Source organism: Peromyscus leucopus, chromosome 14 (genome assembly GCF_004664715.2).
Source record: "Peromyscus leucopus breed LL Stock chromosome 14, UCI_PerLeu_2.1, whole genome shotgun sequence".
Lineage (NCBI taxonomy): Eukaryota > Metazoa > Chordata > Mammalia > Rodentia > Cricetidae > Peromyscus > Peromyscus leucopus.
In genome coordinates, this window is record NC_051075.1 from 69,925,864 (window position 1) to 69,953,600 (window position 27,737).

The 27,737-nt window shown below is 42.3% G+C and overlaps 1 protein-coding gene across 1 annotated transcript in view; it reads left to right on the forward strand.

Annotated features, from left to right (window-relative positions):
* Unc79 (unc-79 homolog, NALCN channel complex subunit) overlaps positions 1 to 27,737 on the forward strand; it is a 206,072-nt gene that overhangs the window by 82,875 nt on the left and 95,460 nt on the right. Inside the window, 9 exon segments of the mRNA XM_028888312.2 lie at positions 909 to 1,130; positions 3,907 to 4,134; positions 8,299 to 8,440; positions 12,440 to 12,519; positions 12,611 to 12,759; positions 16,314 to 16,471; positions 16,918 to 17,099; positions 19,693 to 19,894; positions 20,508 to 20,687. Coding sequence (XP_028744145.1) covers positions 909 to 1,130; positions 3,907 to 4,134; positions 8,299 to 8,440; positions 12,440 to 12,519; positions 12,611 to 12,759; positions 16,314 to 16,471; positions 16,918 to 17,099; positions 19,693 to 19,894; positions 20,508 to 20,687 — 1,543 coding nt within the window.

Here is a 27,737-nt window from a genome sequence, read left to right on the forward strand (position 1 = left end):
TTTACCTGGAACTTAATAATGTTTCCTGTGCTTCCTGATTACTAGAACAGTCCTTATGGGATTAAATAGGAGTTGAGCATGACACGTTGGACAGGACTCCACCGCAGAATTTATCACCCTTGGTAAAAAGGGGAGGTTCTGCTGGTGGAGTTATGAGAACAGTCAAAGGCACAACAAGCATGATGAAGCACCTATAGTCAGTACTAGCTCAGTCAGAAGCCGCTCTACCTGCAGGGCTGGAACTCCACTAGATGACTGACTGAGGTCACCACAGAATGATGACCGCAGATGCACCACAGAGCAAGCAGAAGTGGCAAGAAATATCCCTTCCGCTTGCCTCTGCAGCCCTGTTCTTCTGGTGCCTGCCATTGGCTGAACCCAGCTGGACACCAGGCAGCAGAGGAGCCAGACGAGACACAGTAGAGAGCAGAGTAGAAAAGTGAGGACCTCAGCAGGGCCCTGGGTGGGCACATGGGAAACATCCAGTGCAGCAGGTCCATTGTATCTCTTCTCATGGGTTTGATCATTATAATCTGGGGGCCATTCTAAAGTCTTTCTCATCTAGAAGTCTACATTTATAATTCTAAAAGTTATCTTAACTATTTTACCTTTATAATTTCTCATTTTCAGCATGTTTTCCATATTTAGTAGTTTATTCTGGCAGCATTTGATGGGATGAAAATGATGGCAGACGCCGTCATTCCTCAGGGTTCCAGTTCATTTCCAGACAGCTAATAGGAAAACGTGGATGTTTTCCTTCCTTGTTTACACATTTTATGGGGAGGTACACATGATTTTGGGAAGCCATTATGAGAGCCGGAGACACCTTCTCTAGGGTCCTCACACAGCGCACAGAGCCTTTGGAGTCTCCTGAGGTCATTTGCATTTGCTGCTGTTTTTTCTTCCAGGTGAGTGTCGCCTCTGATCCTGGTCGGCGAGGTCAGCACAATATGTTGAGTCCGTTTCATAGTCCTTTCCAGAGTCCATTCCGGAGTCCCATGCGTAGTCCATTTCGTAGCCCTTTCAAGAATTTTGGACACCCAGGAGGAAGGACTATTGATTTTGACTGTGAAGATGATGACATGAATCTTAATTGTTTCATCCTGATGTTTGATCTTCTCCTAAAGCAGGTAGTGGAGCATGAGATCCCTTGAGGTTGGGCATAAGAGGACCCTGTCCTAGTGATTCCGTCTATCGGGTGGGCCTCTTTGCTCTCATTGACGTGGGGCAACATCAAGGAAGACGTTTTCAGACTCTGTGGGAATCTCCTCAGGAGTCTAAAAACGACTTGTGTGACTATCTGCACCGACGTTGACATGTGAAAATGGATCAGAATCTTAGAAACACTGTTTTGGTTGAATAAGTTGGATGAGAAAACTGGATACTGCTATTGTTGGGAAAGCACGGCAGACTTTTGTAGTGATGGGGATAATTTAGGTATATTTTATAAACTGATTTCTGAAGGGAATTTTAAAGTTCAAAAGGCTCTGATGAGGAAGGCATTTCCTTGTAATTTAAAAATCTGAAATTATTTTGGGTTTGCAGAAAATTACAAGAATAATCCAAAGAACCCTCAACACCCTGCTCTCAAATTTTTCAGATGTTGTTGGCCCTGTTTTCTTAATTAATTGTTGTGTCCATGCTTCAGAGTGTATTCAAAATCAGAAAGGATTACTATCTAACTTATGGAAAATTACAATTCAGAATTAATATAACTGTCATATCTATAGCAAACAGAAAATAAACTCAGCCAAATTTAAAACTTTATCTATTTATCTATCTATCTATCTATCTATCTATCTATCTATCTACCTGTCTACCTACCTATCATCTATCTATCTACCTATTATTTATTTATTTATTTATTTATTTATTTATTTGTGGGGTTACCTGCATGAGTGTTTAAAAAGATATATCTTTTCAAACTCATTACTTTGTGTGATTTTACACATGTGAAAAATGTCATTTTTCACCTCCTGTCCAGATTTTGGTTTCTAAGTACTGCTCTCCAAGGAAAGGAACCAGGGTTCCTTAGACAAATGACTAGTCCCAGAGTTGAGACAAGAACAGTCTGGAAATATCTCACACTGACAGAAATTAAGGAACTATTTTAGAGAATGTGGAAGGCTCAGTGGTAGAGTGGGTGCCTCCAATTGCAAGATCTTGGGTTTGAGTCCTGATACCACAAACAGGAAAGAAAGAGAATGGTATGGATGTGTTAAAAGGAAATAGAGCCAGTTTGAAGACGTTCGCACTAACCAAACATGGAGTAGCTTGATCAGCAGAATAACTAATCAGAGCAGCAGATTATGTGAGTCCACAGGCACAGGAGTAATCAGATGAATAGCATGTAAGCAGTAGAGAAGGAACAAGGGCTCCTCCAGTGGGATACTACACAATAACAAGTCCAGGAAAAAAGGATGGACTTGGAATGTTATCATTTTAAAGTCATTGTAATAGTGATTGATTCAGGCATTAACCATCCACCAGGTTAAAACTAGTAGCCGAGATTCTGACAAGAAACAAGGAATCACATAGATTAAGTAATAATTACAGAAGGTAAAGTGGAACCTTCCCTTGACGTCTTCAGGAGATTCCAGAACCATCCACAGACACCACAATCCATGGATATTCAAGTGTCATATAGGAAATGACACAGGAGTTGTATACAACACTAATATAACACTATGTACATTCCATGCCTTGAATCATAGCTCTGTTATCTGTAGCACCTAATACAATGTGAGTGTCATATGAATAGCTGTTATACTTCATGGTTTAGGCAAGAAAAAGATAAGTCTGTACATGCTCAGGAAAGATGCAATGGTCTTTTCCAACTATTTTTGTCCTTGGCTGTGGTTGGATATGCAGATGTTGCACCCTGGGGTACAATGCATCATTGCAATAACTTTCCAGTAGAGAGACTGATGAGATCACAAGTGCTCATCAGTAATTCTTCCCTATGTTTCCTGATATAAGGTTTTAAAAAGTGTTTAATTATGTGTGTATGTGTCTGGGTAGGGAGGCAGTGTGAGTATATGTGCTCCTGGAGTCCACAAGAGGGCACTGGGTCCTTTGCAGTTGGAGTTACAGGCAGTTGTAATCAGCCTGATGTGGGTGCTGGAAGCTGAATTCAGGTCCTCTGGAAAAGCAGCAAGTGCTCTTAAGTGCTGAGCCATCTCTACAGCCCCTGCCTCTTGATATAATAACCAGCTATAATATCACATGGGTGAGCTTCCTGCCCCTCTCAAATGTGTGGCTCAAATCAGTTCATATGGAAAAATAAAACAAACTCCATTTGAAAAACGTTTTATAAAATAGTGGGACTATATTCTCAAAACAAATCAGGGTCAGGAATAAAAAGGACCAGGGAACTATTCTAGAGAGTGACCAAAGGGCTGGGGCCGCAGCTCAGTGGAACAGAGCCTGCCTAGCTGTGTGAGAAGCCCTAAGTGGGATTGCCAGCACCACAGGGATGAAAGGTCACCGTCTCAACAAGCACAACGGCGCCCGCCTTTAACCCTCCCACTTGAGAGGATGAGACAAGAGGATTGCTGCAAACTCAAGGTCAACCTGGTCTGTGTAGTGAGTACCCAGCCAGACAGGGCTATGTAGTGAGATCGTGCTTCAGAGGACCCAGGTTTGAATCCAAATACATGGTGACTCAAAACCATCTGTAACGACACACATGATTTTAAGGATAATCTGTATACTTTATCTTGTATTTATACTAATTTTAGGCAGATGCTAGAAAGCAGTGTATCTTTGTTGCTTTTAAGCATATATTGTTTTAAAGTAATTTAACTATTGACAAGTACTATGCCAATAGCATCGTGGATTAAGGACCAAACTATCTTCTTTTCCTTCCTCTCTCTCTTTCTCCATGTCCTTTTGTGTGTCTTTCAGATGGAGTTACAAGATGATGGCATCACGATGGGTTTAGAGCACAGTTTGTCAAAGGACATTATTTCTATCATCAACAATGTCTTCCAGGCCCCCTGGGGGGGCTCCCACAGCTGCCAGAAGGACAAAAAGGCAAAGGAATGCAACTTATGCCAGTCTAGTATCCTTTGCTACCAGCTTGCTTGTGAACTCCTAGAGAGACTAGCACCCAAAGATGAAAGCCGGCTGGTGGTAAGCAGTTGAAGAAATGAGATGGCTCATGATAAACAAAGCCGGTGTGATGGGGGATATTTAACTGTTATCTAGGAAGGAGATGGGACGCAGGATACAGATGTTTGTAAGTGGCCAATGTTGAGTGGTAGCAGCCCCACTCACGGAGTTTTCCCAAACACAGAACATTGCTGGTATCCCTAAAGGATTTTTATCAGTGATTTGCTTTTATGAAGTTTGAATGAAAATGGACATAGTACATTATACAATTAAATATAAAGTAGATTGTGTATGAATACTGATCCAAGTAATTCACCAACTTCATTAACAATGAAGGAGACCCATTCTCCCTTCTGGTTATGTTCATGCTTTGCTTTCAGGAAAAATCACATAAAGAATTGAACACTGATGGATGCCACGCTTCAGTGACTCCATACTTTAGCTGTTTTCTGTATAGCATATTTTAAAGGACATACATAACAGCAAAATACCCTCAGGCCATCAGAGGTAGATGAAACTGCATTGTCCAAGCCACCATCTGCTGCCTTCTGCTTCTTCACCAATTGTTTAGGGTCAAAAGTTACTTCTCTAAAAAGATCTAACACTTTCTAAAGCATCACATATCAGCAATAAAACGTGCCTTCAGCTGCAGTCTGTTGACCTTATTAGTCCTGTCTTAATAAATATTATATCTTAACACAGCCATTGGGAACTTACTATAAAACATTCTCTCCACTCCCCCTTGTTCTCTCTAACTGCTCTCTACTATCCACCACTGTGAGCTTAGATGTTTTAGATTTTTTATGCAAGTGAGAATAAGTTATGTTTGCTTGATCTGCCTCATTTATTACCATAGCATAATGTCTTCCAGGTTCATCAACTTAATTTAATTGAATTTAATTAAAAAGCAAACAAACCAAACCAAAACAAACCAGTCACAGTAACAGATGGCGAGGAAATAGAGATCGAAGCCAGGAAATCTAGGTAGGGTCTGTCTGGAGGTATAGCTCAGTGACAGAGTGTCTGCCTACCACGCACAAAGCCCTGAGTTCTATCTCCAGCACTGATAAAAACAACCAAAAAGCCGAGAGTCTTATCGGGAGCACACTTAAGTAAATGGAAGACCAGAAGCCAGTGTGACAGTACTGTATCGAGATCTGAACAAAGTAGCTGTGGGGACATAGAAGAGGGACCTTGAGACTAGCCTCAGGGTGGCAGGGCCAGGAGTTGTCTGAGGAGCTCGAGATGAGGCCCGAGTTTAGAGTCACAGTAAAGCTGATGGCAATGAAGAGGCAGAAAAGAATTCAGACTTAGAGAATTTCACCCAGATGACTCGTGGGCATTCATTTGTTAGTGGAGACGCTCTAATCACCTTTTCAAAGGCCCACCTCGATATCACCATGGGCACAATCTCAGCAGGGTTTAAATAAACCAGCACACAGCTTGACCATCCAAGAAGAGCTGCCAGGTATCATGAATACTGGATCTCCTTCTTAAGAGAAAGATTGGAAAGAAAGAAATGCTTTGGAGTAGTGTACTCTAATTCTGGGAAGAATCAACAATTAAGAGGGGGAAAGAGAAGAAGAGAAGACCAAAGGCAAATCCTCAAAAAGAGGCCAGAGTTGTGAGAAAAACCTGAGAGGAGTGGTAACAGGGAAGTCAGGGCAGGAGACAGTGCCCAACAGGAGGGAGAACTAAGCCTCACACTCTGAGGAGAGGAAAAAGCAAAGTGCCCAGAGAATTCTGAAGCTGGAGGGTCCTTTGTGCCCTTGGAGATGGTGGTAGCCAGGGGGTGAAGGCAGATTCCAGTAGTTTGCAGTTTGAGAACAAGCCAACTGAGTGATGTCTATCTGAATCCTAGACATCTCTTTGGAGGATGAACTGTAAGGGAAAGAGGCCACATGGGGTTGTCCTGAGCTCTCACCCTAGAGGGTTTGGGTCACCCAAGACAAAGAGGAAAATTAAGCATAAATGTAGAGAAGCTGACCCACCCCAGACAACCCTTCATGTCTCTAATGTTCTCATGAAGGTCGAGCCCTTAATATCAGTTTGGAGATAAAGCCAAGGGTTCTGTTTTTCTTTGAAATTCAACTGGAAGAGAAGCTCTCTTGAGTAAGAGAGATGTCTGTCCTGGAACATGGTCTCCACTGCCTGGACTGGCCATCTTAGGTCTCTCCTCCTCTTCCTGGGTCAAGGGGAGGACACAGGGAGATGAACCCACGGAGGACGAGCTGGCAGAAGGCTTGGGCTAGTTTCCAAGGCAGGTAATACCAGTCCCATCACAACACCAGGTCTGTAGATTCCTGGGGCTTGTAGAAAAATCAGCAAACAGCAGACAACTGTCTGTGTGAAACCCAGCTTACAAAGTGACTGGCAGGCTTGTTTATAGGTGGCCTTGGAACAGAGCCAGCCGCAGGAAACCTGTGAAGCTGGCAAAGGTACTTTCCAGAGACCTTGATTGGGTTCATTTTCTCTGCCAGTTAAAGAATTCAAAGGCAGAAAAATTCTGCAGTGCAGCAAGTGACAGCCAGAAATCTCAGACACAGCAGAGAGAACCAGCAGGTAGAGGAAGGCTTCTGTTAGAGTGAGGAAACACACAATCTACACTCCCTCCCTTCCCCCTCCTCTCCCCTCTCTCTCTCTCTCTCTCTCTCTCTCTCTCTCTCTCACACACACACACACACACACACACACACACACACAGAGACAGAGAGACAGAGACAGAGAGAGAGAGAGACGGAGACAGAGACAGAGACAGAAAGACACACACACAGAGATAGAGACAAAGACAAACACAGAGGGGGAGAGACAGAGACAGAGAGAGAAAGAGAGAGAGAGAGAGAGAGAGAGAGAGAGAGAGAAAGAGAGAGAGAGAGAGAGACAGAGAAAGACACACACACACACACACACACAGAGACAAAGACAAACACAGAGGGGAGAGACAGAGAGAGAAAGAGAGAGAGAGAGAGAGAGAGAGAGAGAGAGAGAGAGAGAGAGAGAGAAACTCACGAGGCACACATAGATAAGCAGAGAAGGGCTTGTGAGAGCTGGAGGCTTCAAGGGACTTTGAGGGATCTTCCCCTCTAATATAGGGTTGGTCAGTTTAAACAAAGATAAGAAAGCTGATGGGCCCGAAATTTTGCCAGAAACATGTCCTGACCAGGCCTTGAACTTGTCCAACTGGTCCACAGCAAGGGGACCCTACTGTGGGCAAATAAGCCCACCAGACCTTTAGGTCTTCGTCTCAGGAGTATGAGAAAAAAGCCCGAAGTTTCCCATCTTCATTATGTGTTTGTAGCCTCTCTTTCTGTCTCTCTGCCTACCCACGGTCTGTCTGATCCCTACCCACACTGTCGGGCACTGTCCTAGCATGACTTTCCTTCTGGTGTCCTTTAATGAATCTTTGTCTGTTTGTTTTGAAATGACTGTCAAATAATTCCTTAAGAACAATTGTTGGTTAACGTGTCAGCGAGAAGGACAGTTTCCAAAGAGGATATTTAAAGATAATACTGGGAAGAAAAAGGACAGAATAGTTAGAGATTAGGTATTTAAATAATAGTCATGCCTTACGTATTCCTCTACCTTGCTTACTGTAGATGTCTAAATGAGTGCCTACAGTATTTGTCCCTTGTGACTGGCTTATCTCACCTGGCATCATGTCCTCAAGCTTCCTCTAAGGTGTAGCATGCACCAGTATCTCCTTGTAAAACCTGAGTAACAAGCCGTTGTGTGGGTAGACATTTTGTTGATCCATCTGTCTGTTGATAGACACTTGAGTTGTACGTCTTTGCTCCCTTTAACTCACACATTGCAGCAACTTCTTGCTCCTAAAACATTGATTCATCCAGGTAGCCAGAATTGGCATTATGTCTGGAAACATTGACTCCTAAATAAGTTGTGAATGGAGTACTGATCTCTGGGACTAAAGGAAGGGAGGGGGAGGGGGGCTGTGTAAGGAGATCAGGCAATATTTTCCATGTTTTTTTTTTTTTCTGTCTCTATTTCAAATGAAAGCAAATATTTCACCAGCCCCTGCTGCACATCTCTCAGTAGTAGGATTTCAGAAGGCACAGGCTCTTCTCCTCTTGGCTAGCACAAAGCTGGGTAGAACAGGCTGATCCACTTTGGCTGACAAACCAAGCTGTTCTTTACGGCTCCTCACATAGCTGCTTGTATTTATTGCAGGAGCCCACAGACAGCCTTGAAGACAGCCTCCTTTCTTCCAGACCAGAGTTCATTATCGGACCTGAGGGAGAGGAGGAGGAGAACCCAGCATCCAAGCATGGAGAGAATCCAGGCACCCGTCCAGCGCCCTCAGAACATGCTGGTAGGTGAACTTGGCTGACGGGAGCACAGAGTATACACTTTCTGGTTTGTCCTTCAGCAGCTTGGAGAAGTTCAATGCTGCTTCCTTAGTGTAGACTGTACAGATAAAACATTTCCTACCACATAAGGAAGCGAACAGCTCTGTTATGGCCCAGGGGAATGCCAGTCCCCACGTCTCTTCCTGGCCCCAGGATCTTGTTATTAGTAAAACTCATCCTGTTATAAGGAGAGCTGATGTGAAGTTTACACAGTGCATTGTATGCTCTGTGCAGAAGTAGTTGAGAATGGCTGCAGTGAGGATGCTAACAGTCTCAATAGCTACTTGGGGCATGTGGTCAAAGCTGAGTGCTTTCGGATAGAGGCAACAGAACTTGTGTCCACACAGCATCTGCATCTTGGGAGACTAACCAAGACCCTAGACAGATGTACCTTGCCTAGCTGCGCTCCAAGGCTGGTCATCCCCTCTGGCTGGGAGGACAGCTTCTTTATATTTTCTTTAAGGGCTATTGATGCATGAGCTGAGGACATCAAGATTACAGACAGACTGGAGAATCATTCCCTAACTCCTCACACTCAGACAGAGTTAAGATGTGCCCTCATGCATGGGAAAGCCTCATTCCTAGATCTTAACCGTGATACTCTGGGGGTTTATACAAGACCTGGGGCAGATCTGGGCAGCCTTGAAGAATTTCTACTCCTACTGTCTTAGACTGTCTTGCTGCTGGAAGGTCCATTCGAGAATCAGGAAGCTTCGGCTTTGTCCTTTTGGTGAACAGCAAACGTTCTTAGGGGACTGTTTTCTGTGGTTCATGATAATGATATTGTCACTAAAAAGTTCTTACTATGCCAAACTGCTTCTACATGGATGGATGCTGTAAATGGTTAATAGACTCTGACTATCTGACTCACACTATTTAACTCTATGAAAAATTAGAGCTGGAAGGAGGTGGGTGATGTTTCACTGGTTTTGTAGTAGTAAATGTTCTGTGTTACTTCCTCTGCAACCTCCCCCATTGGGGTGGAAATTGTGGGAAAAGGAAGGCAAATGAAGAAGCTTCCCATTCAGCTTCCACCAGAGTGATCTGCCTTTCCCTATATAAATAATTTCTTTCTATTTATCTATCTGTCTATCTGTCTATCTATCTATCTATCTATCTATCTATCTATCTATCTACCTACCTACCTACCTACCTACCTACCTACCTACCTATCTTCAACAATGAAAAACCAAATTCCAGACAGGCTAAGTGACTTGCCTATGGTCCAATGACTTATGTAATTCATTTATAATGTATACTCAATATGTATACAAAAAAATGAACAAGACTCTAGCCTCTACCCTGATTCTATAGTGGGCAGGCCCAGAAACTTAGGAAATCAAACACTGTGGAGTTAGTAGGGGCAGCAGCTGGAGGCCAGGCCCCTGGTTTCCATGAAGCAATGACCTTGCCTTATGGTTGCAGCTGCTGACACACAGGGCTGGAGTTACGTTTCTATTAAGCTTTATACCTAAAGGAATCAAGGGCTTTACTCAGGATCCAAACATTTATACTCTTTCTGTGGAAACAATTTTATTTCACAGCACACACCTCAAGTAATTATCACTTCTTTTTGTTGTTTTTGAGATAGACACTTAGTATGTAGGCAGAACAGGAACACACCATGCACCCCAGGTTTGGCCTTGAATTTGCATTAATTCTCCTGCCTCAGCCTTCTAATATATTGGTTCTAGGACACAGCTCCTTCTTCTCTATAAGTGCCCCAGTCCCTGATATGAAATGGAATAGTAATTGTTTGTAACTTATACATATCCTCCCATCTATTTTAAACTAGCCTTAGATTACTTGTAGTACTTAATTTTGTTTTGAAGCACTGGGGGTTGAACCTAGCGCCTTGTGCATGCTAGGCAAGGGCTCTACCATTGAGTTACTCTAAAGCCCCATATTATTTACAGAATAACGGCCTAAAAGAAAAACAAATCTGTGTGTGTTCAGAGCAGATGCAGCCTGGCTCTCCTGTGAGCCTCGCTTCATTGAGTCTGCACAGGCAGAAGCTGTGGCTACAGAGGCCACGTGTACTCTTCCTTATGAAGCTAGTATAAATTCTGCCTTTGAAAACGTTTGACCCATCCTTCCCCTCCCCCAGGTCCTACTTCAAGGCTCTGGTCACAGCCTCAGCCTGATTTCCTCCTTTGGTCTTTTGCCTCTTTGTAAAATGCAGTTATAAACTCTCTCCTGAGTATATCTGTAATGCCTGCACATGGGAAGCTGAGCCAGGAGAATCATAGGTTCTGAGCTGTTCTGGAGCATATTGTAAGATATATATATATAAAACCAAAGCCAAAATGGAAAAACCAGAATAACTTACCTCTCCTGTAACATTATCCTAGATCAATGTTCTCTACCATTCTGAAATGGGAGCTTCTTGTACCCTGTGGCCATCAGTGGTGGTCCCTGTCTCTTAGTCAGGGAACCGGGTGCTGCATGAATGGCTCAGTAATTTCCACATCCTTTCCCTGTTTCCTCTTTCTGCATTTTGCAGGAAGATCTGTATTTCTTATAAATACCAGCTATGTCTATTACCAAAGCTGTATATACACTTTCACCTTAACCAAAATAGAGTCGGCCACCGATAGTAGGGTGTAAAATGCCTTTGGGTAGAACAGCATCAAGAAACTGACAAGATGATTTGGCTGTCATTGTCTCTGACCCCAGGAATTGCCACAACTTAGATTATTTTGCCCATCTTGCAGTAGTTTTGAAGAACATATAATATTTTTATGAACTCTTTGAAAACTCCTTACAATGTATTTTGATCATATTCATCCTCTCTCCTCCCAACTCCTCCCAACCCCATCCCCAACCTCCCAGTTTCTCCAACTTTTTTTTTTTTTTAATATTCCATAGACTCCAGTTTGTGCTGGGCATGTATTCACATGTGAGACCATCCACTGGAGTAGAGTAGACCTACCAAGGGCCACACTCTTCCAGAAAACTGACTCTCTCCCCACCCTAAGCCATCAAATGTCAAAAGCTCCTCAGCTAGGGGTGAGGGTCTTGAGAACCCCTCCTGTCTCTATGCTATAATATTTCACTAGTTTTGATATCTGGCTAACTTGTAACTCTAGCATGCCTGGATGTACACTGCATTGTTGCCCCGCTGTGGAGACAGAGGGGTTTTTTGTTTGTTTGTTTGTTTGTTTGTTTTTTGGTTTTTTGAGACAGGGTTTCTCTGTGTAGCTTTGGAACTCACTCTGTAGTCCAGGACGTCTTCAAACTCACAGAGATCCGCCTGCCTCTGCTTCCCAAGTGCTGGGATTAAAGGCATGTGCCACCACCGCCTGGCAAGACAGAGTTTGGAGAACAAGAAGATACATCCATGAGCAGTGTTTTCATTTGGAAACGCTCATCTGTTTCAAAATGCCTCATTTGCCAGCATGTGCCATAACCTTTTCTTAGGTGGTACTCAGTCTGCACCTCTCTCTTCTGTATCTTCCTATCTCCTTTTAGTTATGAGAGCATGCCTTGCTAGCCCCAGGTTCCTTCACCCACAGGAGCATAGGCTGAGGCTGGGGTGGTTCAGCAGCCAAAGACACCAGGATAACGTGGAGGCTCTGAAGTGAGAAATGGAGGCTGAGAATCTTTGATTTAGAAAGTTTCCTATATTTCCTCATAGAAGGGCACATGCTAAGGGTATTCTCTCTCTCTCTTTTTTTATACAGGATTTCACTATGTAGTTCTGGCCATTCTGTACTTACTATGCAGACCAGGCTGGCCTTGAACTCACAGAGATCTACCTGCCTCTGCCTCCAAGTGCTGGGATTAAAGGCGTGAGCTACCATGCCCAGTGGGCACATGGTAATATATGAATGAAAACCTTCTACAAACATGTAATGCATTTTCTACCTTTTTACCCCTCTCTGGTTTCATGATTTTGATGAACTAAAGACTGATGGGAGGAAAGGAGTGAGACTAATCTTTGTGTAATTATTTTTCCATAGCAATAAAGAACGATACAGAGAGAAAATTTTGCTACCAACAGCTTCCAGTGACATTGAGACTAATATATACCATTTTCCAGGTAGATTTTTCTGACATATTTGAATATTTGGTTTGGCTTTGGGACTATTTGTTGTTTTGGAAAAGGCGGTAACTGTGTGTTCTTTCCATAGGAAATGGCTAAGTTTGAAGAGCCAGACATCCTTTTTAATATGCTCAATTGCCTAAAGATCCTCTGTCTGCATGGAGAGTGTTTATACACTGCGAGGAAAGACCATCCTCAATTTTTAGCCTACATTCAGGATCACATGTTGATTGCAAGGTATGTACTGTTCACATTTTTGTTTACATTTTGGGCTTCAGTTGTAAGAATTAAAGAGAAAGTAAGACTTACTTTATTTCATAGGATTTTTTTTTTTCTCCCAGAACAGTAATTTGATAAAGAAACTTCCTTCCTTCCTATTTTTTTTTAGGTGTGGGGGGTGGAGGTGTTTGAGACAGAGTTTCTCCGGGTAGCCCTGGTTATCCTGGAATTTGCTCTGTAGGCCAGGCTGGCCTCGAACTCGGAGATCTGTCTGAGTGCTGAGATTAAAGGCATGTACCAGCAACTGCCAAGCCTGTCTTTGTTTTTGAGGCAGGGTCTCACTGTGTATCCCTAGCTTGCCTATAACTCATTAGATCAGGCTGGCCTTGAACTCACAGAGACCTACTTGCATTTGTCTCCTGAGGGCTGAGATAAAAGGTGTGAGGGACCACACTCACCTTTCCTTCCTTGTATTTTGTCTAAGTATGCCCACAGGAAGATAGCAATGTTTGCTTATTAGATTGTGTGGGGTCAGACAGGTAAACTAAGGATCGTTCTATGATTTTGGATTGTTAGATGAATTATGAATATAGTAGATCCTAGAAAAATGCCAGTGGCGAATAATGCTGCCGAGTGTGATTTTTGTAAGATAGTAATCTTACTTGAACTAGAGATGCTGGCGGATACTGAACCCCTCTGGGTGCCATCAGCTTTGCTTTTAAGAGATACAGGCATTTTGAGGATAATAACAAAACAGTGCCCTAGGTGTACGGTGCTTTCTTTCTGAGACTCTTCAAATAGCTATTATAGTCTTCCTGGAGGCAAGCCAGCAAAAGATCATTTTATATGTAAGAGGATAGTCTGAACCTTAAAATGGCTTGTTCATGCGTTGTAACAAAATCAAGTTGAGGCTCTACCCTTGCTTATTTCTCATTTATTTATTCATTCAACAATTATAATGATTTATTTTTATATTTATTTATCATAATATTATTCTAGTACTTTGGGGATTTTTAAAATCTAGTCTGGGAAGGGATGAATAATAAACATAAGGGGTGACCAGATACTTTATTGTTTATTTTTGTGGACTTTTGGGTTCAGGAGATGATTCAGAGGATAAAGCACTTGCTATGTGATCATGGGGACCTTGGTTTGGATCCCCAACTATCCACATAAAAGCTAGGCATGGCATTTATACCCAGCATTCTGAGAGGCAGAGACGAGTTCATCTTGTGGACTTGCTGACCAGTTAGTCTAGCTAAAACCATGAACTGCAGGTACATTGAACAACCCTGTCTCAAGAAGAAAGTGGAAAGGAACAGAGGAAAACATTTATGGACAACCTCTGGCCTCCACTCATGGGCAAATCCACCTTCACAAACATGGTTGTGCAATTGCGAACATACACACACACCTGCATCATAAATCAGTCTACTTTGGGAACTGAAGGAAAAGACAGCCTTGATAACAATCTTCAAATGATAAACAAGAGTAGGATCTTGGGTAAACTAATACATAACTTTGTCCTGTGTACACCCCAGTCACAAATAACCCAGTGTCATGTGATGAGTGTCATGCACAGGTCACAGGTAGACATGAACCATTCTGGACCAATGATTGGGACAGGGCTCAGCAGCAAGTACATCCAAATCAGCATTATGGGACTGGATTTTAATAGGAGTGTAATACAGATAGGACATGTTTGGAAAGCAAGAATGTCAAGGAGGGGGAGGTGCTGGGGGGGCCAAGAAATGGGAAACACTAGTGAGTTGATCCCAGGTTGTGGTGTGTAGGCTGTGGTTTCAGAGGAGGAAGGAACAGTGGCTGGAGAAGTGGGCCAGGGTCCAAGTGGGAGGAGTCCTGACGACAGGGACTCTCTAGTGATGGGTGGAGATCCAGAAGTAGTACAAAATGAGCACTGGGCTTCAACTGGAAAGTGTGAAGAGGAGAGGGCTCCCTGGAAACATGTTTCCAGGACTCGGGCTGTAAAAGTGTAACACAGAACAGCCTTTCTCTGAAAAGTTTGTTAGTAACGGAAGAGAAACAGGCAAGGGAGTGGATGTCAAAGACTTGGGGGGCTGATAAAGTCTGGAGAGATTCACAGTCCCTGGGGAGGATTAGCAGAAAAGAGCCAGAAGAAGAGAATTGTGGCACCAAGTGTTAGCGGAGCCAGGCTCAGGCAGGCTGAGAGCATGAATAAAGAGCCTGGTGGAGAAGAGCAGCAATGCTGGAAGGAAAGACAACTTTAGAAGCAAAGAAAAAATGTGTTCTGGGGATTTAATAGAAGGTTTAAGCCTTACGGAGAGTAAGTGTAGCAGACTTCTCCAGAGAGACAAGCTAGAGACTGGGCTGGGAGCCCCAAGAACTTAGAAGAAATTATACAACAGCCAACAGGAGGGAGTCAATAAGAAATAACAAAGAATTGCCGCGTCTTCAGAGCCCCACCGAAGGGCGCTAACCTGTTTTCAGTGGGTGGTTTCAGCATGTGGATTTCTTTTTATCTAGTGCTGAGGGGCACAGAGGTGAAAACGGGTTCATTGGATGTACCCAGTCATGTCTGCCTTCTTCTTTCTCACAACCTTCCATCACTCAGGCCAGGTCCACCTTAGCTTGTTAGAGCAAACTAAATGTTGGCTTCTTCCTAGGCGAGCTGACCCTGGGAGGTGGGTCCCTCAATCAAGAAGTTTCTAAAGGAGAGACCCCCGTCTCTCAGAGTCCACACCGTGACCTGAAAAAAGGGTTCTGATAGCCTTAAGTTTGGATCATATGCCTGCTGGCTCGTAGGTTAATCACTCAGTTCAAGATGGTGAAGTGTGTTGGTAAACCTGTTTTGTGCTTATCCTCATGACAGGAAAAGGGGGAGACCCTGAGTGACAGTCTTGACAGTTTTTGGAAAGGCTGCCATTAGTGGACATGGAGCTATTCTTTGCCATTCAAAGAGGGGAAAGGCTACTGGGCAGAAAAAATAAAATAAACAGGGAAACTTTCTAGTTATTCACATAAGAAACAATTTTAAAATCACCTATCACACTATCACCCTAATATAACTTACTTTTCTGTATTACTTAATTCATTTATATAGCTGAATTTGTAGATGGAATTAAAATTTTATGTTAATTTTTTCAGTATTGTTATATAAAAGTAATTTCTTCAGAAAACATTAGCAGATCTAAACACAAATGTTTGTGGGAGGATTGTAGTCTTGTGGATGGGAGCACTTTTACACAGTGCTCCCTACCATCACCTACTGTCTACACCTACCATAAGTTGAGACAATGCTTCTCAACTTTCCTAATGGTGCAACCCTTTAATACAGTTCTTCATGTGGTGGTGACCCCAACCATACAATTATTTTCCTTACTACTTCATAACTTTAATTTTGCTACTGTTATGAATCATAACGTAAATATCTGTGTTTCTGATGGTCTTAGGTGACCCCTGTGAAAGGGTCATTTGACCCCCCAATGGGTCAAGACCCACAGGTTGAGAACCACTGAGTTAAGAGGCTAGCCTCTTTCCTTCTGAACAAGTGGAGATGACTATAATGCCTTTGTTGCTGCTTGATTTCCCAGCCTGTGGAGAGTCGTCAAGTCTGAGTTCTCTCAGCTGTCTTCACTGGCAGTACCTCTTCTTCTTCACGCTCTGTCACTTCCTCATGGTGCTGACATATTCTGGACAATCATAAATGGCAACTTCAACAGCAAAGACTGGAAGATGAGGTTTGAAGCAGGTACTTCTCCATTGTTAAAAAAAAAAAAATCCCCTGGGTCATAAGGTAGACCAGATGTTCAGTTTAGAAACTGTTGTTTTGGCCCTTCATTCCTGATATTTAAAATCTCCATGTAGGAGCCCCAAGTTAACTTTTTTCTTATGGGGTTCAGTTCTTATGAGACCTAACTAGATGTCAATACATGGCCAGTGTGATGGTGTGAGGGCTGGTAAAGGTACTTGCCCCAAGCCTGAAAAGCTGAGTTGAGTCCTCTGGAACCACATGGTAGAAGGAGAGAACCATCTCCCACAGTTGTTTTCTGATCTCCTCACATGCTCTGTGTCAGATACATGCCACATCTGCAAGTAAATAAATGAAATAGTATTTTAAATAAATAAGTGTAAATTTTTTCAATATATGTTAATATATATACTTATATCTCTTGTCCTCTGTATTTTATATTGCAGTGGAAAAAGTAGCTGTCATTTGTAGGTTTTTGGATATTCACTCAGTGACCAAAAACCATCTGCTGAAGTACTCACTAGCACATGCCTTCTGCTGCTTTCTGACAGCTGTGGAGGATGTCAACCCCGCAGTGGCCACCAGAGCAGGTCTCCTGCTCGACACCATAAAGAGGCCAGCCCTGCAGGTGATGGGGGATGTGTGTTCTCAGCCCTGCGGATTGTCTGTCAACATTATCAACTCATTGACTTTGTCACTGTCTTGTTTAGCTGTGCTCCATCAAAATACCATAAACGGGGTGGCTCATAAAACCATAGAAATTTATGTAGTGTAATTCTGGAGTCTGGGAAGGTCCATGATCAGATGCTTGCAGATTCAGTGTCTGGTAAGGGCTACTTTCTGGTTCATAGATGCTGCCTTTAACTATGGCTGGGCCTTTGTTTAAGGACAAGAATCCTATTTGTGAGGAATCTAGCCACAGGGCTTTGTTGTCTCCCCCAAACTCACTTTCTAATATTATCACATAAGTGGTCGAGTTTCAGCATAATGAACCTTTTAGGGGAGTGGACACAAACATTCAGACTATAGCACCATGCAAACTCATGATATTGGTGATGGTGGTAGCAGAGATCTGTGTGTGTTCCATGTGTGCTTGTTCTGTTATATTGAAAACAAGGAGAGATCTATTTTACCCCAGACTCTCCCAGAACCATATTTATTAAAGGTAACTTGTTTTATTTACTGATACAACTTAAAGATTTTTTTTTACCACATGCTGATAAAATCTGTAGACAGATGTAATTGTTGTATGTGGCAGGAAGTCGGGGAGCACATTTTCTAAAGTAGGCTGGTTCATTCCGTACTATTCAGTTGGCCTCTGGCCTGGAGCTGCTGTTAGAGGCTAGATGCTAAGTGGAATCGAAATGAAGTACAATAGGGTAAGAATACCACCACATGAAATATCATGAATCAAAACCAAAGAGACACAGTAGAGGTGGCCTGGAGAGGGTTGTGATTTATCTTCTGTGATAACCTTCTACTGTAATAAGAAAGCAAGCCTCAGAGAGAGGATAGGACTTAGCAAAGGGCACACAGTGCATTAGTGCCAGCCAGAACTAGGGTCTCTACTGTTCTTCTACATTGATACTGGTTTGAATTTTGTTGTTCTTGTCAAAACTGTAACAATAGCAAGAGCTAACATTTGCCAGGCAAGTACTGCATTGCCAGGGAGTTGTAGGAGTGTCCTGTCATGCATTACCTCCCTTAATCCTCAGAATAACTTTTTTGTATGTTCCCATTGTTACTTTTGGGGAAGCTGGAGGTTGAGAAGGCAAAGTCCAGTTTTCAGAATCATGACCCTAAGACAGACTCCAGTTCGACTTGTAATAAAGCCCATGTTCTTAACTTTTTCTCCTCTTTCCCCCTTCTTTTTCTCTCCCTTACTCTCTTCCCTCATTCTCCCTAGTAGAAAGAGTTTTCATTTGTTGTAAGGCCAAGCAAGAAGAAAGAATCATCTGTGTAGGATCTGGAAAAATGCAGGGCTGTGCTGCCCAAGGCACACTGTGCCTATGAAACTCAGTTGTCCTCTAGATAGTTCTTCCCAGTTGACTTTCCAGGCACTTGATATCCTACCTTTGCTTAGGGATACTCATTAAGTGATGGTAGCATGGATGAATGGGATGGCTGGATAAGTTACCTTTTTAAATTTGAATAAGTTTAAAAGAAAAGGTCATTGATTAAAGAAATAAATGTTCCATCCTGTCTTAAGTTAGTGTTCTATTGCTGTGAAAAGACACCATGACCAATTCTTATAAAGGAAAATATTTAATTGGGGCTGGCTTACAGTTCAGAGATTTAGTCCAGTATTATCACATCAGGGAACATGGCAGTGTGCAGGCAGACATGGTGCTGGAGAGGTAACTGAAAGTTCTATATCCGGATCCTCAGGCAGCAGAAAGGGACAGTGAGACACTAGGCCTAGATTGAGCTTCTGACAGCCTTAAAGCCCACCCCCAGTGACACACTTCCTCCAACAAGACCACACCTACTCCACCAAGGCCACACCTCCCAGTAGTGCCAGTCCCTATGAGCCTATGGGGCCATTTTCATTCAAACTACCAAACACATCCATTTCCCCCTTTAAATGTTTTTAATGTGTTTTCTGCTTACATTCTAAGAAGACAGAATGACTTTCTGTTCTTTCACAAACACATAAAATTTAGGACTGTAAGAAAATTTAAAGATCATCTTCTCATAGTTTATGAGGCTAATGAGGTGGCTCAGTAGGTACAGGTGCTTGAGGCACAAGTCTGAGGACCTGAGTTCAATTCCCTCAACCTACTGCTGTAGGAGAGAACGGGTTTCCAAAAGTTGTCCTCTGACCTCCATATGTGTTTGGTATATGCATGCATGTTCAAACACATGTGCACACACACACTCACACACACACAATAATAGAATAAAATATAATGGTGAAAGTATGCTTCTCAGTTAAAGATACAGATATTTGAAAGAAGCAGCACTGGCATTTGGAATAAGTGGATGTTATTTAATATTTAGAAAATAAGTGGCATACATTTAGTTGATATTTCTGGACCAAACTGAAGAGGTATTCTGAAATCAGGAGAAACTCTCTTGTGCATTTCCCCCCTTTCAATATTTGTGATCAGAAATATTCCAGATGGGTAATTTTGCTTTGGGGAACATTGCCTCATTCCATTGACTACCTGGTGTAGGTTCTTTGACGACTCTTAGATGTTTATCTGATCCCTCTTTTCCAGGGTCTCTGTCTCTGCCTTGACTTCCAGTTTGACACTGTGGTTAAAGACCGACCCACCATCCTGAGCAAGCTTTTACTCTTGCATTTCCTTAAGCAAGATATTCCTGCTTTGAGCTGGGAGTTCTTTGTCAACAGATTTGAGACACTTTCTTTAGAAGCTCAGCTACACTTGGATTGTAACAAAGAATTTCCTTTTCCTACAAGTAAGTGAGACAAAAGACTTGCTGTAAACAGTCCCAGCACCATTTTTTTTTCTTTTTCTTTTTTGGCCAGGTAAGTAGATGACCCTCGACATGTAGCTTGTTCCCCACATGAAAGAGAATGTCTTGACCTCATGTACTCAGTTCCTCGACTGTTGAGTGCCTATGATGCTAATCTGTAGATTTAATATGTTACGGTGGTCTCAGATATGAATTTCCCTCACTTTCTGGAGGACACATAATAACCATCTGTGAATGTCTTAAGTATTAACTAGTTATTATGTTGATAATATCTGTGAATAGTTTGGTGAGACACATTTGTACTATGCAAACTCCCATCTGCTTATTATTCAGTTGCTTATGGCTCTAAATTCATGAGGAAAACAACAAAATTAGATAGTCAAACCTCATGAATTAAACAGGAAAAGGATAGTCATGATAGAGAGTATCATGATTTTTTACGGTAAGACACGTCATGGTCTTAGAGGGCGGTGAATGATTCATGCACACATGAACGATGTCTTCTTATCCTGAAACTCAGATGGGTTATTTCAAAATAGATGAATCACATGGCCATCCAGGGAGAAGAATAATGTCTTTCATTCCTTTTGCAAAGCCATCACTGCTGTGAGAACCAACGTTGCCAACCTCAGTGATGCTGCGTTGTGGAAAATCAAGAGGGCACGTTTTGCAAGAAACCGTCAGAAGAGCGTGCGGTCTCTGAGGGACAGCGTTAAGGGGCCCACAGAATCCAAGAGGGCACTCTCCCTCCCTGAGACCCTGACTTCCAAAATCCGTTGAGTATCTTCCTTCTTCTCCTGTGATGTCTGCTTAATGTCTTTCTGAGCTAACGTGTCTTGTCAAATGTTCACCGGAAGTAGCACAGTGTGCAAACTGAGCCTGTTCATCAAGGTTGGCCCTCAAAGTCTTGGGAAAAATCACCCCATGGACGTAAAAGTCACGGGTGGCTTTCTCTAGTTTGTGGGTGCAGCAAAATCCAGACTGGTAGAGCAATAGTTCTGAAATGTAGAAGGAAGCGACCCAGTGCTGCTTGGCGGGAGGCTTAGAGGAGAGTTGATTTTTGAGTGTTAGAATACAAGGGCCAGCAGGGCAGCCTGGGAACCTGGGGCTTTCTGAATGAGACTTAGATAACAAAAGCCATGCAGCTAAAGGGGTAGTGTTCAAACTTTGAATGATTGTCATTTTATGAGTGCTAGGAACAACCACGTAAGCCTCCAGAAAAACCAGTAAAAATGGTGGCTTTTGCAAAAGAAAAATCATGCTGAAGAGAAGTTGGATTCCTACTCAACTTCAGATAACTTATAAATGTAAATAAGCTTTCTGTCTATTTAAAAAGACCATACACATTTATTTTATGAAGGTCTTTATATTATATCTTTGAAGAGAGTGCACTTCCTTAAATAACCAAATGACTGGATAAATACTAGTGTTTAACAGCACCGCATAAGTGGCAAATAATAAAGCCTGCAGAACTAAATCACTATGGATGAATGAGTATATTCAGATGATTGAATCTTAAATAACACCCGTGAAGTGAACACCTTAAGCACACTTCTCCTGTACAAAGCAGAAAGATTTGCATTTTCATTGCATTTATTTAGAGAACAGCTTTATATAACATAATCATGTTAATCATAAATATGATTTGATTTTCTTTGCTACATTTTTCTTTTTTATGACAAGCTCTGAGTATGTGGTGTTTTGAATCTTAGAAGAGTCGGTAGAAAGCCTTTAAAGTAATTAGTAGCCTTAGCTTCTCAGGGAGCAAAGTGAATCACACTGAAGAATAATTCATAGTGGCCCCGGGAGAAGCTGCTGCTAGATCAGAGGGTGCCTACACTTAGTTAAATTAACTGCAACTTTTATATGAGTTTTCCAGCCCTTTAATAACCTAGCTGATGAGTTTTGGGTATTCATTTTATTTATCGCTATTCCTTATTAATTAATTCACACAGCCATTTTGATGCTTTTAGAATCCAAATAACATTAAGGGGTTTTCTTGAGATCAGAAACAAAACACAGACATTTTGGAGTAAACATCTTTTATGTGATGTTAATTACAAATAAGAAAACTAAGCTTGCTTCTGCTATCCAGAGCAGCCAGCACTGAGTATTTTTCTAGGCTCAAATTGTCTTTAATGCTTATTTAAATAGAGTTGTTGTTGATTTTTAAGCTGTGAGGTTGACCAGGCATGAGCAGTCTGCTCCAGCTCTCGGTGGGACACCTGAACAGACGCCAGGTGGGTACTTCTGACGTTGAAGGGCCGTGCGCAAGTGTCTCTATCATAGGTGCCCAAGGTAAAGAACTCAGTGTTTCTCCCTGGACCAGAGTGATGTTAGGATTTGTGAGCCTCAAAGGGTCTCATTCTCGATGCTCAAGTGTCTGAACCACTGGTGTGCCAAATCTTTGTTTACATCGTTTTCTAAGCAGATGGTTTCTGATCCCATTGACTCTTGGTCCAGTAAGAAGCATCTAATTGCCCACCTCTCCACAGACAGCAGGCGTGATTAGGATTGTGCTCCTTGCTACTACTATATGACTTATGTTTGTATGTGTAAGTTACACATAGAAACACTGTGTTCATAGATAAGAGTTTTATTTAGGTAAAACATACACTTCATTTGCATTTTAAAAGGTTTTATGTTTGAACCACCATCTGCTCATCCTCGTAGCTGCTCTTAATTCCTTGCAAGTCTGTGCATTTCTGTCCCTTGGGAACATTTCCATTGTTTGGAGGATTTGAAGGTCTTATTTAGGGTGACACAGTGTAACTTATCATGTCACATTCCTTATTGTGTTATAACTTAGCATGAAGTATCCCAAGTGTTGAGCAGATATTGGCAAGGACATTACTAACTGAATGCTGTCCACACAGTGCCACCATTCACTGAGAGGACTGTGAGTTTCTGAACATCTGCATGTCTGGCATATCAAACTCAGTGACTCACCTATGTATCGTTCTACAAACATTTGGATTTTTATCTGAGTATGACTTTAAGTTAAAACTTTTTACAGTGGTATTGACTGACACTCTGAGAAAAGATTTAAATAAGGAGACTTTGAAGACCATGAGCATTGCACATTAGAAAACAGACACTCAAAACACAGAAATTCAGGAGTTGGAGAGATGAAAAGGCCCCAGAGACTGTGAATACAGGAAGTAGATGGGGCAAAAAGTCTCCTTTCTCTTTTGAAAGGGATCAAAAGATACAGAATGGCAAACATGTGGCTGAGTCCCTATTTGATTTATACCTGTCTCTTCTTTGAAGAGAGAGAGAAGAGAGGGGAATTTATAAGAACTTCTGATCTACTGACTCTCCGTGTCATTAGAAAGGGAGATCTGGGCTGGAGAGATGGATCAGTGGTTAAGACCACTGGCTGCTCTTGAAGAGGACCCAGGTTCAATTCCCAGCACCCACACGATGGTTCACAATTGTCTGTAACTCCAATTCTATGGGATCTGATACACTCTTCTGGCCTCTTAGGGCACCAGGCATAGGCCACATACAGTGCACCTATATACCTGTAGGCAAAGAATTCATACACATAAAAAAAATAAATAAATAAGTAAATCTTCTAAAGAAAGAAAGGTGAGGTCCATCTAGTTCCCCTTTAGTGAAGCCTTTTGGAGAAATTCTTAGGCAGTTTTATATATTTCCTCCATTTTATCTTGAGGCTGGTCTTTTGGTCCACACTTCTTGAAAGTCCAGTCTTTGGTTATTATTATCTATTTAAACAATTCAACCAAAGGAGCCCCTCACATCTCTGTAGGAAAATGTCCATGTGTTTGCTGAGGTTAAGAAAAGTCTCAAGCAGTGCATCATCCCGCCAAGGAACAGGTGGCAAGAGGCAGACAGCATCTGTGTTTAAAAAGATTTGTGTGGAGAGAACCCACGTGATAACAGGACAGGGAAAACTTGCCTAGCTTGGAAGCAGTTGGCCTGGCTCTTAAGGCATGTGGAACTACAGTTGCATCTTTAAATTATCCTTGCCAGGATCCTGATGTCTTTCACTTGGAAGCGAAGGAATGCTCCATCAGAAGATGGAGCAGAATAGAGGGAAACAGAAGAGCTTGCTGCTTAACAAACAGACTTCTGGTTAGTCTGGTCAGCGAGCCCCGCTGTGCAGACTGGCTATTGATTAGGCCTGAAATAGACCAGGTGTGGTTTAATTATGCAGTAAAGAGCTCTCTAGTTGGTGTTTAGGCTGAATTCTGGGGCTCTGGGTTTACAGTGTATAATTTTCTAAGATTAGCCTTTCATAGGACTTACAGCCAATAAAGCAGAAGGTTTCTATAGATAGATAGTATATCCCGCAAGGCCGGTAGAAAGCTGCATTACTCTGTAATGTATGGGAGCCAAACCAAAGCTTTTGTGCATATAAATAATACTCATGGAGTGTAATAGCTAACATCGGGGGGGGGGTGTGGTGCACTAACATTCCCGTTGCATAGGAGAAGAAACTGAGTTTCTCACAAAGGGATAGATGTCACAAATTTGTTGGTGACAGACCTGGGTCTCACACCCAGAGTTCCTGAACTCCCTATTTCTATGGCATATGTGGCCAATGCTGCAGGAACTCATTCTGATGTCAGACTCCGTAACTGCTGGCCTGACATTTGTGCAATTATGTAAGGTGTATTTTCACTAATACTGTGAGCACCTCAGCTTTGTGTGTCTACAATACCCACTGAAGGTTAGTGGGGTGCATGGTTCAGAAGGTCTATCAGCTCGATACTGAATGAACAGTGCCAACCACATGAATATAAAGTGTTCAATCCTACCATGCTTATCATCCCCTGGGATGAATAACTGGAAAATAAGAGTATATAAACATATTTCATGTATGTTTTATGTCTCTTCACCTATAGTGTATTTACACAAATGCCTAACTTTGACTTTACTGAACCTTTGGGTACATGTAAGTTTGTTTGTTTTTTCCACTCTATGTACAGACAGGAAAACTGAACCACTGTAGTATTCCATAATTCTGCTTAGTGACTGGCTTAAGGTCACATCAGTTTGGAACATGACTAGTAGTTGCACACACAAGACTCGGCTGCTTGCTTTCCACTACAGTAGGAGCCTCCTGATGTTGGCTCTGTGGACTTCGGCCTTGTAGCACATGAGGACATTGATCTGCTTGACCTGGTATTCAGGCCTTCTACAGTGTCCATATAAAAGTCCTCTCCCAGGCTGCTTCAGATCTATCCGAGTCCTCTCAGAACATGCATTCTTCCAGCCTGTAGAAATTTGGAGATCTCCTTATTCACATTTACACTTAAAAGAAAAGCTGCTTCATGCTAGTTAGAACTGGTGAAAGTGTCTTGTATTGGCCTGTCCTGCTTCCTCTTAGTGGCCTAGCCTGGAATTTCAAACAACTTCTCTGAGCTCTCTTGCAAAGTGCCTGTTGATCATTGAGGTACCAGTTGTTTCTATAGGAACGCTTGTGTTTACAACAACAGTTTTGAGAAGTACCGTTTACTGAACAAACTTTTCTGCGTCTACTCTACCAGGAAGCACAGAGTACAAAGATATAGAGAAATGTTTATGATCTCAACTTGCTTATAGGCAAGTAAGGGGCATAAATGTGACCATCAGAGAGTGCTCATCTGGAGAGAAAGTGCTTTCCATCACATGCAGCAGGACAGAATTTCATCAGCTGAAGCCACAGGGGGCTTTCCATCCAGGTTTTCACAGGTGGACACTGCCATAGTTTGTCTTCAGTTGCTGTGATAAAACACCATGCCTAAACACATGGGAAGAAAGGGTTGACTTTATCTTACAACTTATAGTCCATCATGAAGGGAAAGTCAGGGTAGGAACTCAAGGCAGGAACCTAGAGGCAGGAACTGAAGCAGAGGCCATGGAGGAGTGCTGCTCACTGGCTTGCTCCCCATGGCTTTCTGAGTTTGCTTTTTGAGATCATCTAGGACCACCTTTCCAGGAATGGCACCACCCACAGTGGGCTGGATCGTCCCACATCAATCATTAATTAAGAAAATGCCCCACAGGCTTATCTACAGGAATCTGATGGAGACATTTTCTCAGATGAGAGTCACTCTTCCAAAATGACTCCAGCTTGTATCAAGTTTACAAACAAACAAACAGAAAAAAAAAAAACAAAATTAAAGCCCCATAACCAGGACAGAGTATAAACACATGGTGATAGGATACAGGCTAGGAAGAGGCAAGAGCAGGATGGAGGAGCGTGTGATCTATGAGGTCAGCTTCCCAGCCCTTCTGCAGTAGTAGGAACACACACACACACACACACACACACACACACACACACACACACACACACACACACAGGAACTGCTGTGAGAAAAGCTTTAAGTTGACATGTCAGTGAGGACATAAGATTGGAATGTAGCATTTGACCTTGGTTTTTCTGGGCCACATGTAGGAACAAACTCATGGAATGGTCTTCACTTTCCCTGCCTGATTGTCACGCATTATCTTGAAAGAAAGGTCAGGGAGTCGATTCATACAGAGGCATGTTCCCACATTATTTTTTTCTGTCTTGGGACCTCTTGTCTTATATAGAAGACGAGATCTGGAACATTATATTAGACACTTGTGAACATTAAACATCTACTACATGTGGGACAGCACCCTGTGCTCTGTGAAGGCTGCTAAGATGGAGAAGACGGAGCACATACCTCCCCGTCATGTGTGTATTTACAGGGAAAATAAACAATGGACAGATAAAGTTCTGCCTTGCATAAAAGATATTTGGGAAATGCTAAAAGAAAATTTCCTCTTTTTTTCCTGCCTCTACTTCCCCTCTCTTCTTATCTCTGAAACACAACAGAATATAGGGACCATGTCCAATTACTAGGGCGAGTGTGGGCATAGGGATTAAGAATGTCTTCTGGGAAGTAGATTCATCGCACAAAACGCGGGAGTGGATGGACCGAGATCACTGCGAGCAATGACGAGGGTGGGCTAGCATTGGCTCTTCTGAAATCCTTAAGTAGCCCAGCTTGGGGGAGTGCTGAGCATTTGGGCAAGTGGGGGGTGGGAGGGCTAGGAGATACATCTGGAAAAAGCAGATTCTACCTAGTGCCAGTAACCTGAATCTGTGATGTTGTATTCTGCTTCAGAGTTTCAGTCAGTTGCTCCACTCCATGAACGAGCTGTGGAGAACCCAGTCCACACTAAATTACGGTAGACTAGCTCTGCCTCCAGGATTACAATGATGTCTATACTTGCATTTACGGAAATAAAGTCAAACCTTTTAACATGAATCACTATGGTTACGGAAGATAAAGAAAAAAACACATATACTAGAGTTGAAAACTAGTGGGTGCTCTAATTGTCATGCCTTTAGTTGTAGGTATTTAGTTTTAAAATGGAAATTGTACATCTTTTATAGATAATCAAGTAGTAATAAATAACAGTCCATCTAGTTTGTACAGTTCATTTTTCATAGGGATTTGACCTGGGTCAGTTTCCCGTAAGAAGTGTGTGTCTGTCATAAGTCCACTCTATTCTAATGGAAGATGATGAGCTAAATGCAGACTTGCAATGTCCAGGGTGGGAGGGGCAGATTAATGGAATAAGAAAAATAGTGTTTTACTTTATGCATGGGGATAAGTACATTCAATGACTTGTTAAGGGCCTCTCACTATGACTGTTGAGAGAAGGCAGACTAAAATCAGCAAGCATCTCTCTGAAGCATTGATCACTGAAATGAGGACACATACGAAATGATATTCAGTCATTAAAAAAATACGATTTGCTGGGAATTAAAAAAAACACACGCCCCTTGTAATAGGAAGGAGAGTTTTGGACTAGTTAAGATGGAGTTTGGTGAGTT